The 20,351-nt window shown below is 37.1% G+C and overlaps 3 protein-coding genes across 3 annotated transcripts in view; all 3 read left to right on the top strand.

Moving 5' to 3' along the window:
* The window catches only part of LOC121301902 (receptor activity-modifying protein 3-like), an 8,042-nt gene extending 1,028 nt beyond the window's left edge, over positions 1 to 7,014 (top strand). Inside the window, exons 1-4 of the mRNA XM_041231615.1 lie at positions 1 to 777; positions 2,591 to 2,629; positions 4,240 to 4,384; positions 5,657 to 7,014. The exon at positions 1 to 777 is cut by the window's left edge and continues 1,028 nt beyond it. Coding sequence (XP_041087549.1) covers positions 732 to 777; positions 2,591 to 2,629; positions 4,240 to 4,384; positions 5,657 to 5,906 — 480 coding nt within the window. The 5' untranslated portion in view covers positions 1 to 731 and the 3' untranslated portion in view covers positions 5,907 to 7,014. The remainder of the gene's footprint in view (positions 778 to 2,590; positions 2,630 to 4,239; positions 4,385 to 5,656) is intronic.
* LOC121301901 (receptor activity-modifying protein 1-like) lies at positions 6,977 to 15,186 on the top strand. The gene is made up of 6 exons (XM_041231613.1): positions 6,977 to 7,058; positions 9,850 to 9,888; positions 10,777 to 10,812; positions 13,089 to 13,127; positions 13,670 to 13,850; positions 14,511 to 15,186. The coding sequence occupies exons 1-6, from the start codon at positions 7,010 to 7,012 to the stop codon at positions 14,761 to 14,763; spliced, it is 597 nt and encodes a 198-aa protein (XP_041087547.1). The 5' UTR covers positions 6,977 to 7,009; the 3' UTR covers positions 14,764 to 15,186.
* Positions 15,187 to 17,893: 2,707 nt separating this feature from the next.
* Positions 17,894 to 19,117, top strand: LOC121301760 (heat shock protein 30-like). Its single transcript, XM_041231358.1, has one exon. The coding sequence runs from the start codon at positions 18,042 to 18,044 to the stop codon at positions 18,675 to 18,677; it is 636 nt and encodes a 211-aa protein (XP_041087292.1). The 5' UTR covers positions 17,894 to 18,041; the 3' UTR covers positions 18,678 to 19,117.
* Positions 19,118 to 20,351: the final 1,234 nt, after the last annotated feature.

A 20,351-nucleotide genomic window follows, 5' to 3' on the forward strand; every position in this document is an offset into this window, starting at 1 on the left:
TCCTGGGTCATTATTAATCTACTGGGGGGTTGCTATCTGGAGATAATCTCCAGGTTTGTCTTCTGTATGGCTGTTTGCTGTGCCTAAACAAGATCTTTAAACAAAAAGGCATAGATAGATGAAACTCAGACAGGTAACTTCTGGAGTATCCTCCAGTTGATTCATGGATATAGTTTCTATTAAATGAAGGGCTGGATCCCATTGTAAAGATCACAGATCTGTTTGTGTGTTAACAATAATAAAAACACATTCAAATTTGAGTTTTATACTTGTTATTATCACATCCTCACCCACAGCGTAAGAAAGTATCTGAAAATAGGAGAAAAACATGAATGACCCAAGTTACTAATATTTCAACTATGAATTTGTCCCATTTAACTGAAATGACAGTTTCACTGCAAACAAACATAAAAAAAAAAACACATAATTACTGTATTTCCTGTTCGTAACCCCAAAGTCTGTAGTGGTGTCTAATCTAAAAACGTAATTAAAGAAAAAATGCCTTTTAACATCTTGCAATCAGTAAGGCACACGATTTAAGAAAACAAACAAATAAGTGAAAAACAAAACAGAATGCCTTTGTTATTGGCTCTGTCGTAGTAGGGGGTGGGGTCATTCCTTTTGATCTTTAGCTACAAATTCTATAAGGAGAGCCATAGTCTAGCAACTTTCCAAATCTTAACCTTAGATACTCATTCAGCGTTTGCCTGGATAAGGTTCACGTTTCCATAATGACCAGACTGATGAACATGCTACTATTTCCACTGCTGCTGTGGGGTATGTAGATGGACCAACACAATAGAAAGCTAACAGAGAAGGTGAACAGTGAAATTTAAATGTTTCACGCAATTAACTGTTAATTGGGGGGGGGGGGGGGGGGGTAATATAAAAAACGTTTAATGTCAATTTGTTATAAATTCAACAGGAAATCCTATAATTCCTAATTAAATAACTTTGAATTACCAACCCTATATGATATTACCACTGTCATAATAGGTTTGTTCAATGGCAAAGTGTCTTGTAATGGGATTAGAAAGTTGAGACCAGTAAAAATGTTTTTTTTTGTGTGTGTGTGTGTTTGTTTTTTTAAGTGTTTATAAGAAGATGTGTGATTTTTGTTTTTCTTTGAGGTTTTTTTTTTGGTTTGTTTGTTTGTTTGTTTCTGGCTAAATGCATTAGCGGTTCATATTTTTTTCCAAGTTACTGATTGCTCAAACAGAAAAATTTAAATGACCAGCTAATTCGGATGCTTTTTGACTGATTGTGTGTGTGACCCTTCCTTCTGTTTTGGACTAGAGGCAAAATATGTTTTACAAAGTTTATTTTCTATAAATGATCACTACCGGAATGCTCATTGTAATGCTTTTAATTAACGAGACACTGATAACCTTTACTTTTGTACCAGTAACATATAAAACCAACACAGTCAAACCTGCTCATGCGACCACCTTTATTTAGTGACCACCTGGTCTAAGTGGCCACTTTACATTCCTCCCAATGATATTTATGCTTTTATTGAACTGTATTAAGAGACCACCTGTCTAACACAACCAGCGACCACAATTCTGTACCCAGCAACGGACTTGAACCTGTATTAAGCACCCTTACACAGGGCTAGCGTTATAAGAAAAATATGGTTTTAAATGGTACGTCCTAAATTCAAAGGAATACGGTAACCATTTTAGCAGCCTTTTATCTGTAATCAATAAAACAACAGTGCTGTCTTGTAAAGGAAGAGAGAAAACATGGAGAAACAAAAGGTCCTCCCTAGATGACAGAATTAAAGTTATTAAACTTGTAAAGATTGATTTGTGTACCATCAGTAGTGCCTATTCAATGGTTGGTACAGAAAGACTATTTTGATTTCCACACGGATCTTTTTTTAAATTTTATGTATGAATTAAATTGTTTTACCAGGAATACCTGTGAGCTATCACAACTTGTTATGAAGATTTTCCTGTGGTATATTTTCTATTGCCACAGTGCCATCAGTGACCAAATGCTGTAACGCAGCAAAATAACTTAGAACAGAACACCAACTTTTCTAACATTTTCAGAACACTTCTGTCCCGTACGCTGGATTTCTTTTGAAAGCCTGTTAAAAATGCTATTGTTTTTACAATAATAATAATGCCAATATTAAAAAATAAATCCATCTGTTAGCTGGGCTGCAGGGACTGAAAAGTGTTTGATCGATCAAGCTCACTGCAATTAACTCTCCAAAAGTTTGGAGATGATAAAAAAAATAGAACAGGACCTTAAACACAATAGCAATTGTTTTTATTCTTTATTGAATCAACTAATTCAATTTACTACTACTCTGTTTCAGCATAGACTGAGTGGGACTTCTATGTAACTGAATTGTATGTTCAGGGGCAGTGAAATGACTTCCGAGGTTACAAAATGGTGTTACAATAGGACTAATTGGTTTGTTTCAGTCTCATTTCCCTTGTTAGTCTGGTTGGTACTACCAAGCTTACCATTGTTTAGTTTGATTGTTTTATTTTAACAAACACATGTATCTGTTTAGAACAAAAGTTTGCATTATCCCATAAGGAAAATGCGCACATTCATTGTTGCTTTATTTCAGGCTGGGGAAAACAAACCCTGGGAAATACAGAAGACGAAGGTATGTATGGTACAAGATCCAGAAAACTGTAAAAAAATGTATACAGTGCCTATAGAAAGACTATACCCCCTTTCAAAATTTTCACCTTTTTTTGCCTTATAGCCTGGAATTAAAATGCATTAAAACAGATTTTTTTTTTTTCATTTATCTACACATCCTACCCCTCAACTTCCAAGTGAAAAAAATATTCTAGAAATTTGTAGAAAATTAATTAAAAATAAAAACTGAAATGGCATGGTTGGATGGATAAGTGTCCACCCCCCTTGTAATAGCAATCCTAAATTAGCTCAGGTGTAACCAATCACCTTCAAAATCACACACCAAGTTAAGTGGCCTCCACCTGTGTTAAATTGTAGTGATTCACATGATTTCATGATAAATTCAGCAGTTCCTGTAGGTTCCCTCTGCTGGGTAGTGTATTTCAAAGCAAAGACTCAACCATGAGGTGCTTTCAAAAGAATTCCAGGACAAAGTTATTGAAAGGCACAGATCAGGGGATGGGTATAAAAAAATATGAAAAGTCTTGAATATTCCTTGGAGCACGGTCAAGACAATTATTAAGAAGTGGAAGGTGTACGGCACCACCAAGACCCTGCCTAGATCAGGCCGTCCCTCCAAACTGGATGACCAAGCAAGAAGGAGACTGATCAGAGAGGCTACCAAGAGGCCAATGGCAACTTTACAAGAGCTACAGGCTTTTATGGCCAAAAATGGTCATAGTGTGCATGTGACAGCTATATCCCAAGCACTCCACAAATCTGGCCTGTATGGTAGGGTGCCAAGAAGGAAGCCATTACTCAAGAAAGCCCACCTTGAATCCTGTTTGAAATATGCAAAAAAATAATCAGGAGATTCTGTAGCCATGTGGCAAAAAGTTTTGTGATCTGATGAAACTAAAATTGAACTTTTTAGCCTAAATTCAAAGCATAATGTTTGGCGCAAACCCAACACAGCACATCACCCAAAGAACACCATCCTTACTGTGAAGCATGGTGATGGCAGCATCATGTTATGGGGATGTTTCTCATCGGCAGGGACTGGGGCACTTAGGTCAGGATAGAAGGGCAAATGAATGGAGCAAAGTGCAGAGAACTACTTGAGGAAACCTGCTGCCCTTTGCATGAAATCTGAAACTGGGACGTAAGTTCAACTTTCAGCATGACAACAACCCAAAGCACACAGCCAAAGCTACACTGGAGTGGCTAAGGAACAAACAGGTAAATGTCCTTGAGTGGCCCAGTCAAGAGCCCCGACCTAAACCCAATCAAAAAGTTGTGGCATGACTTGAAGATTGCTGTCCATCAACGCTCCCCAAGGAACTTGAACAGGGGGGTGGAGACTTATCCAATTATGATCTTTCAGTTTTGTATTTTTAATATTTTTTTCCCCTTAACAGTGTGGAGTATGGTGTGTAGATAAGTGGAAAAAAAAAATCCTCATTCAAATGCATGAAACTCTGAGGCACTGACACAACAAAATGTGAAAAAAGGTCAAGGGGGTGTAGACTTTCTATAGGCACTATATATATATATATATATATATATATATATATATATATATATGGTCAACTCACCAATACATGCATTTAAACTGTCTTCTCTTATTGTCAGACGAATTTCAAAATCAGGAGAAGTACTACATCTTTAAATGCAATGAGACCCTACTGTCAGACTACATTACCTTCTGCTGGGTTCCCTTTCATGGAGAGATAGCAATGCAAAATGAGAACTGGTGTAACTGGACTAAGGTTGCATGGTTAGTATTAATTAAATCTTTTGTATACTGAGGAATTTATCACTGGCAATCCATATTTCTGTTTCCGTCGTTGCATTTCTTGTTATTGTTAGTGAAAGTTAAATGCGTTTTTGTGCAAAAGCCCTAGTTAACCCTTTCAGGTACAAGGAACATATCTGTCCCACAAATACAAATCATGATAACTTTCTCAATTTTGCAATGAGGCGCACGGAACTGGGTTTCAGGTATACTGAAAGGTTGGATCTGTTCATCCAAACTGTCAACCCTCAAATGTATTTTAAGAAGAATCCGCTTGTATACCTTATAAAGATTTAAAAAATATCATAATTTTGCTTTGTAAAACTGGCCCTATGATGACCCCTTCCCCTCCTTTAGTCTCTTTTATTTGTCTGCAAATGTGGTTAATGTTGTCCACTGCGATCCCCACTCATTCGATCTGTGTCCTGGCTTTAGCATAGTCTACCAATACAGCCCTTTAAGCTCGGCTTGAGACCAGTGCTGTCAGATCAGAGGTTTTTCCTCCAGATCTAGAGGTTTTACATTTCTGCCGGACAATCTGGAGGTAAAAAACGGGCAGCAAAAAAAAAAGTGTTTCCCAAAGATTTATTCACAATGTACCAGTCTGTCCTTTAGTGAGGATGCAGATGTGCTGTGTGGGAAAAATCAGTTTCACCACAAGGGCGTTCTCTTAGCCAAAGTGTTCTCTTGAGGCTTTCCTCTACACAGAGCCGACTGTAATTGCATATTCCCGTTATCTTAAAAAAAAAAAAAAAGCAGAGCACATTTCTTACGAAAATGCACATGAAGTAGATTCCTGTTAATTGCACCTCCCATGTGTCTAATAGTTGTAGGCATTTAACCAGAATAAGGAACATACATTTTCAAAAGAAATGTACTTCACAATTTTATGGCATTATCAGGTATACAATTAAATGCATTACAATATATATGTTACTGATAATTGCATATGCTTGTTACTTGCATAAAACTGTTAGGCACCTGGGCTACGGAATTAATGCATTGTAATTTCTATTTAATAAGATGTATTTCTGGTGTTATTTAAATGTGGATTTCAGTGCTACTTGCAAGAACTGTCTCTTAATAAATTCAGTCTGTATTGAACATTTCACCCGCCTGCCGGTAATTCTTTGTGTTAACAAAACAGGAACTTGAGCCCTCATACATCTTTTTTTGGGGGGTGGGGGTGTCTAGAGGTTTTTTTTTTGGAGGGGGGGGACCCTTGGTGACCGTGTGTGCTGATTGCCTCTGCAGGTACTACAGTGACATGTCAAACTGCGCTGAGTACGTGTCAGAGCTTATAGGCTGCTACTTTCCCAACGCGATCGTGGAGAACTTCTTTGTGCAAATCCACTCCCAGTACTTCTCAAACTGCACCACGGAGGAAGAGGCCGTCTACGCTGACCCGCAAGACGAGATGGTCCTGGTGCTCACCATCATACCTGTCTGCATCATCCCAGTTCTGGTGTCCCTCGTCATCTGGAAAAGCAAAGTCAAAGAATAAAAGCCAGGACGTTTGGGACACTTTGTGGGAGCATTTCTGCCTGTCATGAAAAAATAAATAAGGATTGTTTTTTTTTGTTTTTTTTTACTGTTTAGGTTAGTTCACTGGCTGGCTTTTCCACTGGCACTTATTAAATTGAAAATGGTTCAATTGAGTCATATTATATTTCCCAGTTTTAAGTGCAATGAAAGAAAATGTGGCTCGTTTATTTGACCGTGTACACATGCATAGTGATCACAGTGCAATGGTGGCACTCGTGTTCCCCTTACTGATACACACCTGCCTGGCCCGAACATGCAGCTTGTTGTATGGTATTGTTTATACTGTATTGTATTTCCAGGGCAGTGTGGGTGATCTAAACATATATAGCATAATTGAACCAGATTTCAAAATACAAACAACTCTGAGCTCCAAACACTGCTACTGTACCAAAGCCAGTCTGATTGTATTTCTGTTGTTTCTACAGATTTCACAGTAAAACAGCAAACGAATTCTCTGAGGCGAAGCCACTTATCTTTGGTGTAAACCATTTGCTATTTATTTTCCAGATCCACATGTATGTAATCATTCTATTTTACTTGCAAATTGGGAGTTGAATCAATACAAACATACAGCACCTCCAACATGCTGTTCTATGCTGCTAGTCAACATCAACAAAAAGAACTACAAAACTTTGTTTGTTCAATTAACTTTTATTTTGAAACAGATTTATATCACTCCTGAAAGTTTCATTGAATGTTTTAATAACGTAGATTAGGCCTACGGTCATTCATTATTAATAATAAGTGTGTACTTCCTGTGTATGGCTGGTTTCACAAACCCTGACTATCTCTAAGTGTGGACTACCTACATTAACATTAAAAAGACTAGTGCTAATGGGGTCCTGTGAAACCAGCCAGTGATAAATGAGCTAATTCAGTTAGATAAACTGAATTGCAAAAATTAGAGGGAGTGGTGACATGCAGCTTAAACCACCCATCACAGGAAATAGGAACATCCTGTCATTTAAACAAATAGATAAAAAAAGAAAAAAAATTTCCGTACAAAGGTTTAGACTTATAGTCTAGTTCACCAGAGAGACAGGAATTAAAACAACCTTTAAAATGAGGACCATGTGTGCGGCTGTATGTCTTTTGTTATTTCTGCTATCGGGTAAGTACAATTTACTGTTAACACATTCACATTATATATCTATATATTTCCCACATTATGGGGGACATGTCCATGTTTTGACTTCAAGCCTTTGGTTAGAAGTCGCAGGCTGTGTTGTAACTTGGTATACTTGAATTACAAAACTATTCATTGACACTAATTTGTTTATGTATGTCGGACACTTTTATATATGGGGGGGGGGGGGGGGGAGATAAACAAACTAAATGAATGTGATATTTGTGGTGTACGCGCTATACTGAAAGAACACAGAGGATAAATATCAAATGTTTTCAAATCGTCAATCTCAAAGCTCTTGGTAATAGATATACAGGGTAATTCATATGCATAGGGGAAAAAAAACGATCACAGTACACAATTAGAACAGAATATACAAGCACCACACTTAGCATTCTGGACAATGCCCTCTAACTAGAATCCAAAAATGATTTTGTGCCAATGAGAGAGTTCAATTCCACATGTTCTGTAACAAGTCTCATATATATTTTTTGTTTGTGAACATGTAAAACACAGTGCCAACGAGGGGTACTCTTTTAATGCTATATAGGGTAAATTGAAAGAAGAAAAATGTGTTTGTTTTTAAAATAACTAGAAATGACTTAAGTGCACGATGGGAGCCCTTTAATTAGTTGTTTATTTTTACAGTAGTATTGAAACCATATCATATTATTTAATTGCACACCGCAAACATATTTATGCATTCCAGGTTCAGTGTGCCTCGCCCTGTGTATTTGTGTGTTACATGTTGCATGTGGTGTGTTAATGTTGGTGTACAGGTATTGGTGCACGGAATATAATGGGGCTATGTGGAGCACGAGTGATTTAAAATGTATATTTGTAATATGCATTTATGCATGGGGATTGCACAATCACTTCACATGCAGATAAAATGTGTATTAATATAAGAGCACGGGGAATGCACAAATTAGTTCACGTGCCTGGGATTCAAGTGAATAATTAATTAGTAATTGAATCCCAGCACAACAGTATATATATATATATATATATATATTGCACGTTTCACCTACTCAGGGTTGTGTGTTCAGGGCGAAAGAACGGGGTTAGTCAGTTTTTGTTCAAACTGTTTGTTTTGTCAAAGTATTTTGTTTGTTGAAATGTTTTATTTGTTCATTTAATAAACGCGCAAGCAGCGCATTTGTCATTTCCCCAATCTGCTGTGGATGTCTTTTCACTTCACTAGCAGTTCTGTGTTATTTCTCCGGTCTAACGTCAGCGCACAAGCCAGCTTTCCAATGTCTGAAAGATACCTCAGTAATTGCTTAAACATTTGGGGCTGTTTTGTATTTTAAACAGTGTTTTGAGACATTTTATTCATTAATGGGGACTAAATACGAGTTACAGCAAACAAAAATGAGCTTCAAAAAATGTAAATGATATACTAGGATGTTGTAAACTGTACAGTATACAAAATGTCTAATTTATATGGATATATTTAGTATAAGCTTAAAATGCTTACCCGACATAGTCACAGTGAAGTTCCTTAAATCTGTACAGGAAGAAAAAAAGAGGACTTTGATCTTTGAAGCAAAACGAGTTGCTCTTTATCAGCCTGGCTAGTTTAAACACTGCAGTTTTGTAAAAATCTTCCGCCTTGTCACACAGACGGCTGTAACGGGTGAAGTCAGATCAGAAACAGGGAGAAAAACAAAACAGGACAGTTTGGTGAAGCTGAGTGCTTGGTTGCGCTCAGAATTTAATAGTTAAACAGACAGCAAATAAAAAGGTTGTAACAAAACACTGACACCAAACCAGGACACGGCACTTGTAGGCACAATAAACAGACAAACAAAAGGTACTAACAGAGAAAAGTGGATGAACATTAAACAAGCAAGTACAGTGCTGGCCCTCGAGCACGCCTTAGCAAATGCTATTTCTTTCCTTATTTTATTTTAACCATCCTTTCCACACCTGTTCTCCACTTACGAACACACAACCCTGAGTGAGTGAAAACATGCTGCTTTTATGGAGCTGTACCGAGATTCAATTACTAATCGATCATTCAATTGGAGTCGCGGTACAACTGCACGTGAATTAATAAAGTGCAATTCCCCGTGCTCACATATTATTACATTTTTACCTGCACGTGAAGTGCTGTGCAATCCTCGTGCCTAAATACAAATATACATTTTAAACACTAGCGCTCATAACCCATATTACAACCCGTGTACCAACTACAACACACCAACATTAACACACAACACGCAACATATAACACAGAAATACACACAGGGGCGGGGCAACATTGCCACACACCTCCATTGGGCTTGGTGCACCAGGTTCTTCCAAACGTTTTTTGTCCTGGTCAGAAACAGTCAAATTGTTAAAGCGTTCCATTTTTCCCCCCCATTGTATTTACATTTTTTGTTTAAAGTACTAGACTGAAGCAGTGTGTAATGTGCTAGGGTGGTTTAACTTGTCTAGTTTTTTAAAACTTTATCTTGGTAGTGCCACCAGCCAATTTAACCTTTTAAGTTAGCCCCAGTTGTGTCTTCATTAACACAACCATTTTTATAAGTGATTTTATATATATATATATATATATATATATAGAGAGATAGAGAGAGAGAGAGAGAGAGAGAGAGAGAGAGAGAGAGAGAGAGAGAGAATTATTTTAACTGCCTCAGAGTCGCTCGAGAGTTAATGAATTGAAAAAGGAAATGTCCCAGTTTTTCACTCTGGAAATCTGTTAACCCCATCATAGTACCTCAATCCTGACATTCATACTAACTTTTTCCCCTGTTGTGTTTTTTAGGGAATGGCGGGCAAGCCTATAGAAACTCAACAGCTGAAGGTATGGTACAGTTTGTGATCTGAACTGTGACAACTACGAGTGAAAAATAAGCTATACAGTAATTAAAACCACAGGACATAAGAGTTCATTTGTAAAATTAAATGCTTTGTTGTTTCAGACCAATTGAATCATTAAATTTCCACGTCAGTAATTAACACCCGCAAGCACTATAAATACCCTCTCCACTTACCCCTCGTGTGTGTTTCGATTAATTCGTAACCCAACACCTTCGCCATCTCCACCTCTTAAAATTAGATTAATCTCCTATGGGGGGGGTGGGGTGTGGATGTCTCTGCCTAGTCCTCACGACCAGGCACGAGTCCTCAAACTAAGTTTGGTTTTTGCCAAATTAATGTATCTATGTAAGTCATGTATTGTTATTTCTTCTACAGCTGTCGCATACCCAGGTATTTCTTCAATAAATAGTGTAAACAAGAATTCTTTTGTGATTGGTTTTTACTACTGAACTAGTAAATTTCATAATGAGCTGCCTTTCCTATGGGATCTACCCTAATCAGTAGCCTGGAGTGCTCAACAATCAATCCACACAGAAACGACAATGCATTTCAAGTCCTTTGAGAATTATTGCATGCCAAAAAAAGTATTTTGAAAGAGAAAGGGGGAGAAAGCAGACAATGACAGAATGTCTTTCATGGTGTTTTGTTTTGATATTTTGCATCGACTGCACTTTCTAGACTCTCTAAAGTAACTTAACTTAGTAAGTTAACTTTTTGGTGGCTTTACAGAACCAAATAGACTACATGTTAGTCCTAGCTCCCCATAAAGACATTTGTTAAATTGTTTTCTTCAGTTGTCATAATAGAATAATTGTACTGTATTTCCCAAAATGTGAAGAAACAAATGCATACATTCTATGTTCTCTTTTAGATACTAATGGAACACTCTTAGAACAGACAACAGAAGGTACTGTACATAGAACTACATGTGTTTTATTAACTATATTTTAGTTTCTTGCATGACATTTTAATATTAATGAAAAAACTAACATTATTTTTAAACAGCACCTTTCATAGTGGACCACCATCATGAAGTGCTTTACAAGATATGAGACTAGGGTGTGTGAGCTATGCATCAGCTGCAGAGTCACTTACAACATCTCACCCCAAAGACAAGTAGGTTAAGTGACTTGTTCATGGTCACACAGTGAGTCAGTGGCTGAGCTAGGATTTGAACCAGGGACCTCCTGGTGACAAGACTGTTTCTTTAACCACTTGATCACACAGCCTCAACATGTAAGAATTTTCCATCCAATGAGGGATCTAATTCTATGAAAAAACCTTATAGAAACACAAGCCCTGCCAAAAATCACAGAGCATTATTATATTTTGCAGCTACAGTAGGGGGACTTTAAGGATTTTTGGCATCATGGTACAGCTAGTATATTATTTTTTCATACGGGCAGTAATTGTTTTGGTTCAATGCAGGTTCAGGTTAGCAGATGTTTAATTGAAGACCCAGACTTCTCCCATAAGCCCCAAGCTATATAATGTGTTTACTTGGTAATTATGGATTGCTAGGACAATAATTGAGTTTTGTTTTCAGATTCTGCAACAGCTGTAAAATCAAAGCTCCAGCTCTGCATTGCTTGTGCAGGATACATACACTGTACATTATTTATTGTGACAGTTTTGCAGAATTTAAAGTTATTTGTTATTGTAAATATACCAGCTGTTCCCAGACTAAACATCTGCAATTGTTCTTATTAATTCCTTTCCAAGACTCTGCCTTCTTGTAGAACAGACTATCCTCCTTACAGAACCATTCTCGTTATCTTTTCATTATTGGGTAGGCTTGTGAAGTGATCAACTTTTGCTGTATTAACAGAGATTGTAGCTAACAAAACAATTCCATGTAGGTCTTAAATGAAAGAAACACATTTTTAAAATGATCAAGTCCTATACTAAGTTAAGGAAATCTCTTTTTGAAAGGCTTACATTCAAGCAGTCTTGCACTAGTCACCTAAAGAGTTGTCCCCCACTTCTTCAACATCTTATTTTCTGTCATTAATCAACCAGTTGCATCCACTATTTGTTCTGAGGTAAAATGACCCATCAAGTGGAAAAAATATATATTACCTGACAATATGCAAACTGAGAACGTCTGGCTCTGAAGGCAATCTCTCACTGACACTGTGCCTGACTTAGTTGTCACAAGCATCAATTTCAGCAATGTAACAGCAGCGTTTCTCAGGGTTGACAATCCCACTGGATTTCAAACGTTCATTAAAGTCCCGGGATAAATAAATGAGACTGAGAGAGCAAGCAAGCACACCCCTTTACCAACCAGATTGCCTTTCATCCAAACAACTCCAGTACTAAATATTTGCTTATGTTTCCTGTTTGGCAATTGCCACTTTAAGGATAAATAAATTAAGAGAGAGGCAGCGTATTGTCTAAAAAAAAAAAAACAGTCCAAAGAGGCTTTTCAGATGTGCTGCAAATCAAAGGGAGAGCAAAAGAAGGGAAAGCCTTTAACAAGCTCAACATGCAGTCCAAACATCTGTTGGATGACAGCAATGAGTTATATCTAGTATCTCAAGTAGACTGCAGTTAATTCCACCCTTCAGAGTTTCCTATTATGTTTTACTTGCCTAATTAAAGTTTAGACTTTCTTTTAATGATTACCGTGTGTGGGATAGCCCGTTTATCTTAAGATGAAGAGCGTTTGCAACTTTTTGAAGATTTCAATTTTGCTTTTATGTGGTAAGCAATTTTTAATTTCATGCAAATTCTTGTTATGTTTAAGACAGTTTGAGGTATTGCGTGCATGATTACAACTCTCTCTCTCTCTCTCTCTCTCAATGGGAAGTTTAAGTGGAATGACGGCACGATATTTTCAAGTTTAAGAATTTAAGGATTTCAAGTTCTACGGATATATATACTGTGCAGTGTAGGCTATCACAGTGGCTGTGCAAATAAAATGGGGTTATACAGATTTCACAATAATCTACTGTAGTTACCTAACCAGACTTTGGATATTGCTGAATATTGTACTGATTTATTCTTCAGAGATGCATGACAGGTTGTGTATATGAACAGTATATGTATAAGTTGTACTATTAAATACAACAGTAATATTCAGAACCAGATTAAGGCAATCAAGTAATGCTTGTATTTTGATGACCGCATAATGATCATAGATTGATGAAGAATCTTTTTTTATTTTGTTTTCTCTTTTAGGTAATACAGCTTGGAGTCTGACCAATGGCACAGCTAAAGGTACAACATTTTTCTTAGCATGATTATTGTTCAGTTAACCTTTAAAAAACTTAACGCGCAATGGCATTTACTCAGCCAGGATATCACATGGGTTACAACGTCAGTGTTGGACTGTGCATGATTGCTTACATAGTCTACTTTGCACAAATGAACTGTTAGAAGTAATCCCTTTCAGTGATGTGACCTGACGTTTTCTTTGCAGCTGTACTGCCCGTTTACGTTTCCTTCAGCTAATGCCATGAATACAGAAAAAAGAGCATGTATATTACTGTAAATTACCAGTTGCACTACAGCCCTAGAATACTGGATTTAACAGATTCATTTTGTATTATCGTAAACTTTCAAGTTTCACACTAACAAAGGTAAAGATCAAATTAAAAGATCAGATGATTAGATAGATAGATAGCTAGATAGATAGATAGATAGATATAGATATAGATATATACATAGTAGTACTGTTTTTAGATCAGTTTAGATCATTTACAATGCATTAACTTGAAAACTTGTTGAAAGACTTGAATTATTTGTTTTTGTATCTGCAGAGTCCAATAAAAATGACCCTTACTGCGATCACTATTCAGAATTCTGTCATGCATACAAGCACAATTGGACCCATCTTTTCTGTTATAATGTTATTATTGAGTTTGTTTGTTGGACAAAATTCAACCAAAGCATGTATTCCCTGGATAAGGGGAGCTGGTGCACATGGAATAATGTCAGCAGGTTGGTAGAGTATTCTAAAGACAAAGTGATGTGCAATATATATTGGAATCCCATTCTTAAGTGTGTGGGGTTTGTTTAGCTAGCTCAATTTAGAATGTAATGTACCGGTATTTGAAATGTATGTAGTACATGTTAAATACATGTTTGTTTTTCATTCAGATTTAAGGTTATTAAGTTGTTGGTCATTTCACATTTTTTTTACTGTAATATAAGGTTATCGTGAATCAGATAACCCTTACACAGTACAGGTATATGTTCATCTATAAGCTATTAATATGGGAGAATTTGATAATAAAAAAGAGTTCTATATTCTAAACATTTGCCATTGAATTTAATACATTTCATTTGTATTTCTTAATCTAGTAAATCTTAACTTTCTTTAGTTAATCTTACATTTCTGGCTTTCAGAACATTACCTGGATGCTGGGAATTATCACATTATCACATGATCACATGATCCTTAGGCGATCACTTTTTAAAATGACTGTTGTGAGATAAATCTCCCTGTTTTTATAATCAAGTTTTCGGATATACTAAATAGCATACAAGCACTGACACTTACTCATGGACAGGCTCAGTTCACACACAGGGGACAGAATTGTTGCCTACTTGTGCAAGGTAACTTCCTAATATTTTTTTTCCTGTACTTTTTCTTTACAGCCTCTACAGTAATTATACTCACTGCACAGAAAGAATGGCTGACTGTTTAGGAATTCCCTGGCCGAACAAGTTAATAGAAGATCAGTTTGTGCACCTCCACTCTGAATATTTCAAATACTGCGACTTCTTTAATGTATACACAGACCCACCAGAGAAGATAGTGCTAGCTCTCATTCTGACACCGATCTCCATCATACCACTGATGGTAGCTCTGGTAGTCTGGAAGACTAAAAATGGTAAACCCGGCTCATAAAAGGGTACCTGTTTATGTTCATCTTTTTCTATATTCTTCTTATTTCTTAGAAATAAAAAGACCTGCCTTTCTTAACTGGAAAGCAAATGAAAGGATTTTAGTCCAAACTCATAAAAGAAGTGCTGCCAATGAAGGCTTTAAAACCAACCTTTTTACCTCTTGTCATTATCCACAGTTATTGCTGATCTTGTTTTCTCTTTTAAACTTTAGTTGTTTTAATTTGGGAAGTGCCGATGTCAAACACCACCTTATAAAATAAAAGAAAATACATTGGTTCAATTTTTTAATGCCATCAGGGTCTTTTTAGCCTTGCAACATCATTGACCATTGACGACGCAAATCACTTTGCTAATCTAGTGTCTTTCCATTTTATTGTCTTATGTGCATGCATACTGTAAAAAATAAACATTGTATCTACTGTAACAGTCTTGGTTTATGTTTTTTATCAGGCAAAACTATGTTAGAGCGCAGCTTGTGTGTTACCATGAGGGCATTAGAGCTTGCATGAAGAATCCCAGCTGCCAGGCACTGAATAAACTGCCTCATTTCTATTTAAATCAAGTGGCGTGACACAGATTGAGAATATGTGGGACCTAGCAGAGTTGGTCACATTGTCATGTGATTTAAATAGAATGAGAAAGTCTGTTCAATGCCAGTAATTTTACTCTACATATATATTGAAGCCAATAAAAAGAAACAACTAGGAAATATGAGGATCTGCTACACAGCTCATAATTTATTTGGCCTTTACAGGAAAAGTAGGGATATTGTGCTGATCGGGCAAAGTGTAGCGCACCACACCTACAAAAAACTTGGGAAGTGAACCAGACTGTGGTGCCCTTTATTTGTTCATTTCCCCCATTCAGAATCCAGCCAACAGGCAGGGGAACAAAACAAGCAAATGATCTAATGCAGATCAAAGCGACACTGAACTAGAGGAAAAACCCTCTTCTGATCTCTTGCTTACTTCGTATATGCTAGTGTTCTGTTTTTGTTTGCAAAAATTGAACAGGAGAAATAATTATTTACTTGACATGTTGCCGTGGGGCTTGGAAATAGACCAGGATCTTTTTTTTCTGACAAGAAAAAAACAAAGAGCCATCCAACCAGTGCTCAGCCACACACGTTCTGTTTATACAATCCACTGCATAGCTTCAATAAACCAGCGTTCACCTTCCAGTTCCAAAGTTGCAAGACATGAATAATCGACAGTTGTTTGAAAATATATACAACAGGGTTTAACTTTCTTATTTTCTCACAACAATGTTCTCACTAGGTTGTGTTTCATAGTGAACACTGCAGCTTGGCACTTTCACTATCCCTTTGCACTTAGTAGCTACAGGATTTGAGTGGTTCTCAGTTACAGTATGTAATGTGCTCTGTGTTATGTGTCTTTATGTATGTGGCTCTAGGTACATTTATTTATGGTAATCAAACCAAAGCATGTAACAAATTCTGTAAATGCGTCATTTTTGATTGATTCCTCATTTTAAATAACATTTTCAGAGACATTCTGAATGACCAGTGAAAAAACAAGGACTGTTGTGGGTTTCTATTGGCATGTGAAACGCCGGACAAAACCTTGACATTCATTAAATGTGTGCATCTAAATGTAAGCTGCTGCTTTCTGTAAAAGAGTACGCAAAGGGTGGGTTTGTTTTAAAGCAAAAATACAAAAATGGAATAGATAATGCAAGGAATTAATAGTAAATTGTGCTACCTCATGCCCCAAGAGGAATAACTGCTAGCTTCCTTCGAGTTCCTAACCAAACCCAGGTCAGGTCAGCTATACAAAGGGAGACAATCCGGTCTTCCACCCGATAAATTGCTGCTACACCCCCCAGTAGAGAGCAGGGCTGGCTCTACAAAATGGCATCATGGAGTGGTCAATTAAACATGTTATAAAACCAGCTTATAACATACCAGTGGCATTCCCCCTTAATAAGAGATGGTTTGCTCCAAAACAGTTTGATACCTCTGAGTCACTCGCCATCTTCTGGGAAGTAAGGGTCTCAACACTTATAATCAGAATATGACTCTGAACTTTACACCAGTACTAACTGTCAGCCAAAAAATTCAGAAAATGAGCTAAATTTAGAAATTAATCTAACACTAACAGCTTCCAGTGGACTACAAATTGAGAAACAAACTGCGCTGATGACTGGATTTGGAGTAAATAGATTTGAGAATTTAGCTTTATTTATATTGTTGTTAGATTATAAGCATGTAATAATCAACTGCTTTAAAAAATAAAGTAAAATAAATCACTGGTAAATAGATAAAGCAGTGCTTTTGCTGCAGACAGTTATTAAAAAGAACAGAGACATCTAGTGGCCAATACAAAGCTTTGTAGTATAAACTGCTGCACTCTTTCACATTTATAAATGCTATGAAACCACTACAAATTGGTTAGGGTCTATTTTAATTATCCAAACTGTGGCAGCTCTTCTTATGGAACTCTTTCCACTGTATTTTATTGTAGTCACCCATCATAATTAACCGCTTATCAGCATGTCTTTGGACTGTGGGAGGAAACCAGAGTACCCCCACACAGACACATGGAGAACATGCAAATTCCACACAGACTGACTCCCTAGACCAGATTTGAACCCAGGACCCTGGCACTGTGAAGTGGCAGCGCTAACTACCATGCCACCACCATAGAAATAAGTGCTAAAAAGTGTTTTTATTTTAATATAAAATTCTTATAAAGTAAGTGTATACTGTAATTGTAAAGTTACGGTATGCTGTATTTTTTAAAATCATAACATTCAAGAATAAACTAAAGCATTCATTTTGTTTTAAAATAAAATTGCTAAAAATATAAAAATGTTTTTTTCTTTTTTTTTTTTTAATTTGTTAATTATTTCAAATGACTCCATCCAGCAATCATTCACGCAGTCAGCTAAAGATTGCTATCCGACTCACTCATCTACTATGATTGAAAAGGGCAAGCTGCTGCTCTCAGCAACTAAACATGATACCACCACCCATCATTGACATAATAAGACTGTTAGTAACTAGCAAAAGCATTTGTGACCTGGCGCTCCTGGATACAGCCTGTTCTTTTTGGCATATGACTGAATTTAAGGGGGCAAGCCTTCCTTCACTACACACTGCATATATTAGGAAACACAGTCTCAGAAGAAAATTCCAGAAGTGCTTGCAGCTCCTTGAGAAAGCATATAAAAGCCTACAAACTCAGTCTGAATGCTAATAAGCCTTGGATTTTCACGGATGTAAGACTAGAAGAGGTATTTGAGAAACAACAGGGAAGAATGATGCAGTCTTTGGCCTCCGAGACACACTTCAGCACTGGCAGCAGCCAGCGTTTCCTTGATCAGCCTAGAATACGCATACTGTGGCCTCTCAGCCGCCACGAAATGAAATTCGATGAATTTGAGAAAGACTTTATGAGACGACGAACGAATCCGATGGACAAGGTCCAAGATTTTGTGAGTCAGTTTCACGAAGACTTCTCTGACAATTTTATGGAGACCATCATGCACGGTCCGGTTCTGAGTCGAGTGGCAGAACCTTCAACGGTCAGCATCATAAAGGTCAGGGAACTTGACCCGAAGGACAAGTTTGAATTGACCTTGGACGTCCGGGATTTCTCCCTCGAAGACCTGACAGTGAAACTCGTGGAGAGGAAGCTGGTTATCACAGGAGTAAAGCAGGGACAGAAAAAATGCAAGGAGTTCAAAAAAGAAATCGACCTGCCCCGACACACTAACCTTCCAGCGCTCACCTGCTCCCTCACCTCTGACGGCCTGCTAAAGATCGAGGCTCCTTCACTGCAGCAGCTTGAAGTGGCTGAAAGAACTGTTCCCATCAGGTTTAGAACATCACTGAACATGCTGGTTTCTAACGGGCAGAAGAAAGGAGAGGACAGTGCAGAGAAAGCAGCCTAAAAGAAGATGACTAGTTAGCTAATTAAGAGTTAGTTACAATTAATAGATTGCACTTGCCACCTGTTATACAGATTAAGGTATCATATATATAGATGTTTTTGGCAGATTGATTTAACAGGACATGATTCACAAGTAAAAGAGAAATGAGCGACTGACTTATTTTTCTGGTTGTTGTTTATTAATTGTACTATTGTAAAGCCGTTGTTTATTTTGTATTATTTCTGAACACTGAAATACAGTAATCAGCAAATTAATTTTGTTCAAATGTCAAAAGGAAAAGGGGTATTTTAAAAAAAAAAAGGTACTAAACTGTAAAATCAAATACATTTGTTTAGGCAGCAAAATCGATGTGTACTATTTTTGTTGGTAACGTGAATTACATATATAGTAATGGCTTTTATATTTGCAAATTCCCTTCATAAAATGAGAACATGGCGCTATACTAGCTGCATGTGTTTTTGGTGTGGATAGTTTGAGGCTGGCGTACAACTGTAATTAGAAACAGAGCAGATTCTTAAAACATCTTCTCTGTCCCATCAGAAGACCCTTGGTAGCAGGCATTTTTGTGTGGGGGCTGCAAATTTATATGTCTCTTAACTTGCTGGTTTTAATTTGGACAGGGCTGACAGCTTTATAGGATGGGTTATGCAGCATGTTTGAAACTGCGTAATGCAGTACCAAATTGGGAAATACAAGAATACATCCCCATTTACCAGCAGTGATTCCCCATGTATTCAGTAACACAGTACTATGCATGAAAGCATGGGTTTTTTATGTTTGTTTTTACAATGCCTTGCTGTACCTCCAGGTGATTAACAATTGAGAAAAAAAAAAAGAAAAGACTGATCACGTTACATTGCTTTATTTGGTAATGTATGCACATGGTTAACCCCAATAGTAGAGGCTCTATCTGACAGTTCAGCCCTCTTCAGAAAAGTAGCCTTAGTCATGTTTTACTGTACTTTGCTATGCTACTTTTGTATACAAACTATTCACACTGACTCCGACAGCTCTGAGAGAATGAGAGTAAAGCTTTTGCAAGCTTTGAATACACACTTAAACAGTTTAGTACACAAAGTGTATGCCACAGACGTACAATAGGAAAAAAATAGGTAATTGTTGAAGCAAAAGACCCAGGACGCCACTGATAATCTGGAACACTGGAGAGCTGTGTAGAAAGTAACCAGTTCACACAATTCAGCATATACATATAACAAATACCACTGCTAGATTATATCTATATGCTTGACACAGAACAACACTAAGTGCTAAACAACTACAAATACCACCCTCAGGATAAACACCTAGAGAAACTGAAAAATATGATGTGACACTATACTTTACACAAACAGTAAAGTATTCCCTTCAAGTAAGTCTAACTGCTCCCAGCAGTTATGTCTTGGCAGCCAAACGACATGACAAAAGTGTTTTCAACAAGCACCATTTTTGCAGAGCTCCGGTTATCTGCGCTTGTTTTATTTATTTATTTTTATTTTTGTTTTTTTGTGTTGTGCATTTCTAAGATCGACCTCACCAAAATCATATTTTTCAAAATGAGACGTTTTTGATGCATTTGAAAAATCCGATTATACTCTCCTACTTCCCCGGGATTCGATCTACGGTCGGATAACTGTTTCTAAACGGTTAAACCCATCTATTAAAATCATGTCAGTC

This window comes from Polyodon spathula, chromosome 28 (genome assembly GCF_017654505.1).
Source record: "Polyodon spathula isolate WHYD16114869_AA chromosome 28, ASM1765450v1, whole genome shotgun sequence".
Taxonomy (NCBI): domain Eukaryota; kingdom Metazoa; phylum Chordata; class Actinopteri; order Acipenseriformes; family Polyodontidae; genus Polyodon; species Polyodon spathula.

Coding starts and splice junctions, on each gene's coding strand:
- LOC121301901 (XM_041231613.1), top strand. CDS start 7,010: ATGAGGACCATGTGTGCGGCTGTATGTCTTTTGTTATTTCTGCTATCG. Junction 7,059..9,849: donor TTTGTTATTTCTGCTATCGG/GTAAGTACAATT, acceptor TGTGTTTTTTAG/GGAATGGCGGGCAAGCCTAT. Junction 13,128..13,669: donor GACCAATGGCACAGCTAAAG/GTACAACATTTT, acceptor TTGTATCTGCAG/AGTCCAATAAAAATGACCCT.
- LOC121301760 (XM_041231358.1), top strand. CDS start 18,042: ATGATGCAGTCTTTGGCCTCCGAGACACACTTCAGCACTGGCAGCAGC.